The sequence below is a fragment of the Stegastes partitus genome, unplaced genomic scaffold (assembly GCF_000690725.1).
Source record: "Stegastes partitus isolate 25-593 unplaced genomic scaffold, Stegastes_partitus-1.0.2 Scaffold1208, whole genome shotgun sequence".
NCBI lineage: Eukaryota > Metazoa > Chordata > Actinopteri > Pomacentridae > Stegastes > Stegastes partitus.
In genome coordinates this window covers 125,631-134,569 of record NW_007578939.1, presented here as the reverse complement: position 1 = coordinate 134,569, position 8,939 = coordinate 125,631, and the positions used below count along the sequence as shown (strand labels likewise).

Below are 8,939 nucleotides of genomic sequence, written 5' to 3'. Positions count from 1 at the left end.
TCTAATCTACTCTAATCTAATCTAAATAACTTAAAATCAACAACACTGCAAACACACCGTAACATGAAGGGAGCCTCTGAGGGGGGGCTGAACATGGTACTCACATCTGCAGCTGGGTCGACTGTAGAACCTCAGCACCACCGCTGACAACACTGACTTCAAAGGAAGCAGCTCAGATCGTTTCATATTTAGCGTCAGTGATGTGGGTTTGTGGACCCGAAGCACTGCTCAGTGCCGAGTGTCTCACTTACAGGAAGCTGATGTGCTCTGACTGTAGTGTTCTCCATATGAAGTGCTGTGCTCTTCACCTCCCGTCCTGGACTTCTTAAAGGACCCAGATCACTACTCAGTAAACTTATTATTACAAACTCAATGAGCACTAACACCCAGCTGGTAGCTCAACCCGGTCCAGCTCAGTGGTCGTGTTGCTCGGCACATGAAAGCTAGAAATCATCACATATCAGAGGAGTTCCAGCTCACGCTGCTGGAGGACCTCTGGTCTGGATGTCCTGCTCTCACAGTGGAGGTCATCTGGAGAGACAGTGGGATGATCTCACAGCGCCTCACATTTTATATTCACTTTACTCTGAAACAAACTGAAAATGGTGAAAATACCAGATTACAGTCTAAAGACTGGTCCAACAACACCTTTGCTCTGCAGTGTAGAACAGAGCAGGAGTGAGCAGTTTATCCAGACCTGAATGACTCACCAGGTAACAGCTCAACCTGACACATGAGGGGACCGTTCACACGCTAACTGGCTGAGGTCCTGTTGGACCACCACATGGTGAAGGAGCTGAGCAGCTCTGTGGACGACGTAAACGGATCAGCTGCACGTTAATCATTCACCTGTGTTCCAGCCAATCACTGAGACGCCTTCAAATAAAACAAGTCACCTGCTCAGCTCCCCGAGTGTCTCCACCTCAGACACCTGGTGACACGTCAAGTCTTCATGTACTATGTAGGCCTTTATGAGCTGCAGAGTCCCCGTCTACGAGTCCCTGTCTACAGGTCCCGATCTACGAGTCCCTGTCTACAGGTCCCGATCTACGAGTCCCTGTCTACAGGTCCCGATCTACGAGTCCCTACGAGTCCCTGTCTACGACTCCCCGTCTAAGAGCCCCTGTCTCTGCTGTCCTTTTGACAAACTCTAACCCTACCAACCCATCTGCTGTAGTTTGGACAACCCGAACCCTACGAACCCGTCTGCTGACACTACGGTGAGCTGGACCTGAAGCCTGAGCAGAGCCCAGCTGAGTCCCTCCCGCCCTCACCTCTTTGCTTTTCGCAGGATTCCCTCCGTTCGGGATTTCCTTCACTGCAGACTCATCAGGAATGTTCTCGCTCTTCTCTGGCTCCGACATCTCTCAGCGCGTCCGACGCAACTCTTCCCAAAACTTTTTCAGCGCTTCGGAAAGTCGACCTCCTCCTTCCAGCAGCAGATGTCGAGTCCGAGTGTTTGTGGTGGAGCAGGAACCGGTCCAGCTAGTCTTTATTCCTGCAGCTTGTTGTAGACGTCAGCACACAGCGTCCATCTCCCGGGACACTCATCAGATGTTTGCTGTGAGCTCCGAGCCTCAGACCGCCTCCATCCTGAGCAGAGTGCGGACCGGGCGGCGGGCTGTCCTACTTTATAGCCGCTGCTGCTGCTGCGTTCACGTAACCGCGGAAATATGGTCTGAAAGGAGGTCGAGAGGTGGTGACGAGCGTGTGAACCTTTAAAGCAAAAGCTGTCAACTCGGAGATGTGAACAGAGATAAATATGAACTAACATTCCCCACAAACAAGCAAATGAACGTTTAAACTGAAGGACTGATCCGAGCTCAGCTCTCTGAACCATGTGCTGCTCATCTCCTCATCTCTGTGTCTGGGTGCCAGGTCTGATCTGCTGCTGCTGGTTCCACCAACCGGACCAGTGATCCTGTTTTCTGGTTGCTCACCCTGACCCGTCCACACAGGTGTCACCTTCTCTGAGCCTGGTTCTGCTGGGCTCAGAGGGAGTCACTCCTCTCCACCTGCACCTAAATGTCTTGTAGGGTCTTAACCATTTTCTATACACCGCTTAATCCTCACCAGGGTCATGGGGGGCCTGGAGTCTATCCCATCTGACTCAGGGTGAAGGCAGGTTCACCTGGACAGGTAACCAGTCTATCACAGGGCTACACTTAGAGACAGACAACCAAGCACACTCACATTCACACCTACGGACAATTTACAATCACCAATTAACCTCAGCATGTTTCTGGACTGTGGGAGGAAGCCGGAGAACCTGGAGAGAACCCATGCTGCACGGGGAGAACATGGAGACTCCACGCAGGAAGATCCCGGGTGTCCTCACCGGGACGCCAACCGGCGACCTTCTAGCTGCGAGGCCACGGTGCTAACCACTGCGCCAGCGTCTTAACCTTCATTTTTAAATTAGTGTGTTTATATGAGACAATATACAACAGTGTCAAGTACCTGAACTGCTCACACACATCTGCTTAGATTATACAAATGTGAGGCTGCAGGTGTCTCGGTGGTTAGCGAGCTGTGTTTGACGACCTGACTTTATTTCTCAGGTTAATTCACATAATGAATAATACGGTAGAGCTGTGACCTCAGTATTCAAACTTTTAATTTAATTCTAGTTGTTGTTATGCCGCTTTCTGGGTATCCAGCCTTAGTGTATCCAGTACTGTGTAAACTAGAAAATAAATAAACTAAAATTATTATTTAGATTTAAAATAGCTGCATTTCAAAGTTTTCATCTAATGTAGAGCTGTGTAGTAGATGCATGTTTTATTTTAAAGAAGAAGAAAAAAAGGATGTTAAAAGCAAGGAAAGTTTAAGAAATACAATGTATGCATGAAAAAAGCAAACAAGGACCTGGAAAACACCTGGAAAACACCTGGAAAACACCTGGAACCAGAACATGTTGAATATTTTGCATTTAGTCCTGACAGAAACAACCGGTCAATGAAAAGTCACAGGCCTGGTCGCTGCAGCTCTCTGTCTCTATTCTTCATTATTTCACATTATTTCTAGTTATTTCTTCTCTGTCTTCTTCTTACTGGACCACAGGATCTTTCTCTTCATGTGTTTTTGTAACCTGGATTTTTTTCCCTCACATTTCTTGGAGACCTGAAGGCAGCACGAGGCGTCACGTGACTCAGCGGCAGGATAACGGAAACGGACGGAGCGACCCGAAGACGCGGAGCCGAGATCCAGGCAGGAGGAGGGTTCTGTTGGTGCTGAAGGAAGAGTCCGGTTCTGAGCAGCTCCAGCAGCTGCTCGGCCCGCTGTCAGGTCACGTGACTCATTGTTATGAAGCTTCAGCAAATCAATCAGTAATTAAATAACTGCTCCAGACTAATTAGCGTCATATCAGTCCGTCTTTCTATTGGATGGCGTTCACCTGGTTGCTATGACTACAGGCAGCCTGTATGGACTGACAGGATGATGTCAGATGAACATGTATGGTTATATTAGTCATGCATAATGTGCCATATACATATACATATATATATATAGTAATTTACTGTTATTTTATTGTTGTTACTTTTAGTTTTAGAATCACACAAACTCTGGCCTGTTGTGCTGTGGAATCTTCACTTTACCCCACGGATGCTGCCGGTCGCCCGCCGTGGCCTGTAAATGGCTTTTCCCGCCTGTCCTCTGCCTGTTGTTCATGTGGCAGCGAGGCGAGCCTGCTGCTGCTGCTGCTGCTGTGTGTTCTCTAGTGCACATGACTTCACTTCTGAGGGTCAGGGTTGTTCTGCCGTTTAGTTTCTGCAGCTGTACAAGTCGGCAACTGACAGCAGATTCTGTGAACGTTTTTTATCGTCTATCAACGGAGATCGCCTCCAAACAGATCATCAGACAGCGCAGTGGAGAAGCCATCGCTACACCCACATGGAGAAGTTGAGCTCCGTGAATGTCAGAACATGACCAGCCTTCAGACACTCGATATAAACGTCGCTTGTTGTTTAGTTGGTTGTCATAGTTACGTCCTGACTCCTGTCTCCCAACTGTTTGACTTCCAACATGATAAATGATGAGTCTTGCTGTCAGACCTTCTGTTTCTTGTTGACCAATCAGTTCATTGGTTGGCGGCTCTGAGGGCTTGTTTCTGGTTGACCCTGTGGTCATGTCAGTGAGGGCTGAGCAGGCAGCTAACAACGGGCCTGTTCGTGGTCTCCAGTGTTTGAAATAGAAGATTCACATTTTTATCAGTTCAGATCTTCATCCGTGGTGGTTTAGAAAGAGGACAACATGCTTGTAGGTCCTTAATCAGGAAATCCATCCAGAGCAACAAAAGTGAAGCAGACTTGTGTCCTCTGAACAAAACAATATAAATAGATAAAATACAACGAGACAGAAACTAGGTGCATCCTGTCTGTCTACATGTAGCAGCTCCAGTTAGATGATGAAGCAGAATCCTTTCCCTGGTCAAGAAAACCCCTTTAGACCAGCTGGCCAGGTCAAGAACAGTCTCCAGGAGGTCGCAGTATCGGTGTCCAAGTCAACGATCAAGAGAAGACTTCACCAGAGTGAATACAGAGGGTTCACCACAAGGTGTAAACCACTGGTGGAGCTCAAGAAACATCTAAAAGAGCCTGTGCAGCAACATCCTACGGACAGATGACAGAGATCAACTTGTACCAGAATGATGGGAAGAGCAGAGAATGGAGAAGGGAAGGAGCTGCTCCAGGTCCAAAGCATAGCAGCTCCTCAGTGAGGCATGGTGGGTAGTGTGATGGGTGGGCATGTATGGCTGCCATGGAACTGGTTCTTATATTTATTGATGAAGTGACTGATGTGGAGCCAAAGGCTTCAGAACTCATTGGACGGTGCTTCACGGTGCAGATGGAGAACGACTTGAAGCTACTGCGAAAGCAACCAAAGAGTTCTTTAAGGTAAAGAAGTGGGATGTTCTGCAACGGCCAAGTCAGTCACCTGACCTGAATCCAGCTGAGCAGGCATTTCTTTTGCTGAAGACAGAACTGAAGGGAAGGTGCCCCAAGAAGCAGCAGGAAGTGCAGACAGCAGCAGTGGATCCTGGCAGAGCATCACCAGGACCAAACCCAGCATCTGCTGATGTCTGTGGGTTCCAGGCTTCAGGCTGTCAGTGACTGCAAACGATTTGCAACCAAATACTAAAAGTGACCATTTGATTTATGATTATTTTAGTTTCTGCAATAACTTTTGGTTCCCTAAAAAGATGGAGGGCACATATAAGATGTGTTGTAGTTCCTACACCGTTCACCTGATTCAGGTGTAAATAGTTGAAGCTGAAAGTCTGCTCTTGAAGCACATCTCGATAGTCTGACACCATTTTCAGCATTTTGGCTCCGTGCACCACCACATGGATTTGAAATAAATGTCCACATATTTATGGAGCTGACTGTAGGTGCAGAGCTGCTCTGCCAGCTGAATCTGTTCCTCTCCGGTGATCTCAGCAGAACTCTGAGCAGGTTGGAGGGAACAGGGGGAACTTTGTCACCTGCTCTTCAAGCTGGCTGTTGTGTCGGTGGGCTGCAGTACTTCTGCAGGCTGAAGGAGTCACAGTTCCTGTTATGAGAATGTCGCTTTATGTATTTTAGTCTGTGTTTGGACACCGCAACAGAAGCCTAGTGGCATGGAGGGGTCGGCATACGTTGGGAAACAGGGAAAGCCGTACTACTAAAATAATTTCATTCTCCGTTGATAAAAAGAATAAAAACAAGAACTTAAACACAGCTTTGATCCCATTACTCCCTAAACCCAGTAAAGACCCAACACCCCTCAAATTACCGCCCAGTCTCTCTCATTAATGTGGACATAAAAACTATCAGTAAAGCCTCAGCTCACAGATTAGAAACAGCATGACCTCACATCATTCCTCCAGCTCAGACAGGTTTTATTAAAGAAAGGCAAGCAGCCAACAACACTCATAGGCCATTCAATTTAATGCACTTTTCAAAGGTGTTAATACTTTGAAAACACAGCACAAGATTTTGTTGTATGCAGACGATATTCTGCTCTTCTTACAAGATCCAAAGTCATCCATCAAAGACACAGTTGTCACTACTGAGGCCATCAACTGGAACAAGCCTTCATAGTTCTTAGTGATTAATTCTCCCCAGGCTGTCAGAGCTGTTCTGGTTCAACTTTACACCACTACTAGCAACCACTGAGGAAGCCCTACAGCGCTGGATCTGTCACGGTTTGGCGAGCAAAGGCTCAGGCGCAGTCAAAAGACACAACCACATAACGCAGAATCAAAGAAACACAATTTATTTGACAAACAATGATTCAAAACGACAAACTCAGGTTCCCAAAGGGACCGATGACATAAGCTTCAGCTAACAGATACAACTAGAGTATTACCAAAACGTCCTCTAAAGGACAACAAACTATACTTACGATTAAATCAAAAACTTACCACACAAATACTAACCTATCAAATACTAGTACCAACCGAGTAGGTGAGAGACGAGAACAAGTGAGGGGGAGCCGGAGGTGGACCAGGTGTCTTCAGCAGAGGGACACAGAGGACATGGAGGGCTGGAGCCTGAGGAGTCCAACGGAGGGGAAACATGAACGAAGAGTGGATGAGGGGTTGGGGGAGAATGAGGCGACACTGAAGCACAGGAGAATAGAGTGAGAACAGGAATCAAAGTACCAAGCAGAGCATGCAAAGGAGAACGAGACTAACACGGTTTTACAACGATCCGGCGTCGACTTGTGGCTGCTGGCGTCTTAAATACTGCATGAAGGTCTGAGAGTGAATGGCAAGCCACGCCTCGCCACAGCTGGACCAATCGGCTGATAGCACCTCACAGCACCTGGTCACTGTCCCTCCGGCTTGTTACACAGGAAAAGATGAAGCAAAACCAAAAGTGCTCCACTAGGTGGAGCCAAAGGCGGAGGGCATGTCAGGATCAACCGACCACTCTTTATGGGCAGAATAGCTTTCATCAAAATGAATGTTTTACCAAAAAATAAATGATTTATGTTCAATGATTCCAACTCATCCCACATGACTCCATTATCACTCAATTTTATTGGAAAAATAAAACTCACCACTTCACAAAAATCCAAGTCCTGAGGAGGATAAGAGGCGCCACATTTCCACAATTCCTCACAGAGCAGATACAGCGCCTACACCAATGGACCTGCCCCGCTCACTCAGACACCGTAAGGGCAGATACTGAACAAGCACTTCACAAAGACATCATCTTCTCACATGTTTCTCAGCCAGTCTTTGGAACAACACCAGCTTCAAAGCAGTGACAGTAGCTTCATCTCTGACCGCTTGGTGGAAATGTCACATCACAGAGTCCATACTTGGCCCAACGACTTCCAGCTCGTCTGGAACAATCCAATCTTTTAAGTAAAAAACACTGACTTTCTGCACATGGGCTGTTCACGGTGTTACACATTTCAAGCACATTTTTCACTCCAGTACACTGGTTAGATGTTCAGATCTGGTTCAGAGGTACGGCATCCAGAGCAATGAACTTCTTACATACGTACAGCCAGTGGCGGCTGGTCGATACGCCGCCCCACTGCTCACGACCAGATAAAAAGTAGTTCTCAAATACAATATTCAGTTTGAAGTGATCATAACTAAACAATGACAACATTAATAAAAACATTCTTATTCTTTAGCCATAACAACATTTGCAGTATTAACAGATTTAATATCAGTCTTTACTGCGTGTTGACTAATTCTGCACTTCCTGGATGCGGCGCGGCCTCATCAGTGTGTATGTAGCTGGAAAGGCTGTTCGTGATCATGTGACCTCGGCCACAGAGACGAGTGACTAAACCGAACAGTCAGAGAAGTTAGCAGAGAGAGAGAGAGAAGAGCCAGTTGTCTGTTGAAATAGCTCCAGACTGCATCTGCGACCTTCTTTTCTTGTGAGTGTGAACTGATGAGCCTGATGGTCATGAAGCTGAATGAGTGTCGCTGGAGCCGCCACAGGAAGCTGCTGTTCACCACAGGGTGGAAAGTAGGACTTCAAAAACTTTGGTGCACCGCAGGATTTACACCTAAAAATGAGGTCTTGCATCGCTGTTTTTGACGGCGTGTAGAATGCATGTAACCCGGTTTAACGTCGGACAAATCTGACATCAGAACGCCCACTTTATGTTTACAGTCATTTTTTATCAGAGCAGCACAGCCACCAGCAGCAGCTACCAGCCTGCTGTGTGGGGCGTTCAGGGAGCGTCAGGAAATCCTCTATCCATAAGAACATGTTCAGCCAGTCACATGTTCTGCCTTTGACCAGCTGGGAGGTGGGACACAATGAGGAAGTGGGTCGTACCGGTGCTGCCAGTGACAGAGTTCGTCTGGAGCCCTGAACAGTGCTTTTTCATTATTTCTGTCGTGTGTTGTGAGTTTGCACAGATCCTGTAACTACTGATGAAAGTCTGATGAATGGTTCTGAAGTTTAGTTCTGGTCGGTCTGAATGATGTTAAATTAGACTAGGACTAGAACATCCTCCAGAGGTAGAACATGTACATTCCTGTAAATAGTTGATGTTCCTCATATTCTAATTTAAATAAAAAGTTATTTGCAGACTGCCGCCCACCAAACACGTTCGGCAGCCGCCACTGCAGAGCAACAGTTTGTTGTCCACCATGCTCCCTCTGCTGTAGAGCAGAAAACCTCCAGCTCATCAGCATCAGCATCAGTGTCTTAACTGTTGTATTGGGGCAGCACTTTAGTTTTCTGCCTGAAGGTTAAACTGACATTAGATAAACACATTTTTGCGGGAGGTAAAAAAAAATTATGTAAAAGAGATGAGGTGAGGAATTCAAAGAAAGGTCTATAAACTGATTCAGAACTGGATTCAAACTGACTGAATGCTACCGAACCACATGTGCACTCTGTTGTCCAGAGCCTGTAAAACCCATCAGGAAGCTGCCTGTGGGACGTGTTCCTCCTTCACCATGAACTGACTCAGTC

General features: G+C 46.9%; 1 protein-coding gene across 3 annotated transcripts in view; it reads right to left on the bottom strand.

The window, feature by feature from the left end:
* Nucleotides 1–1,604, bottom strand: part of tpcn3 (two pore segment channel 3) — a 26,855-nt gene extending 25,251 nt beyond the window's left edge. For all 3 annotated transcript variants that reach the window (XM_008297309.1, XM_008297310.1, XM_008297311.1), the window contains exon 1: nucleotides 1,275–1,604. In XM_008297309.1, the coding sequence (XP_008295531.1) occupies nucleotides 1,275–1,364 (90 nt within the window). In that variant the 5' untranslated portion in view covers nucleotides 1,365–1,604. The remainder of the gene's footprint in view (nucleotides 1–1,274) is intronic.
* Between the last annotated feature and the right edge of the window lie 7,335 nt (nucleotides 1,605–8,939).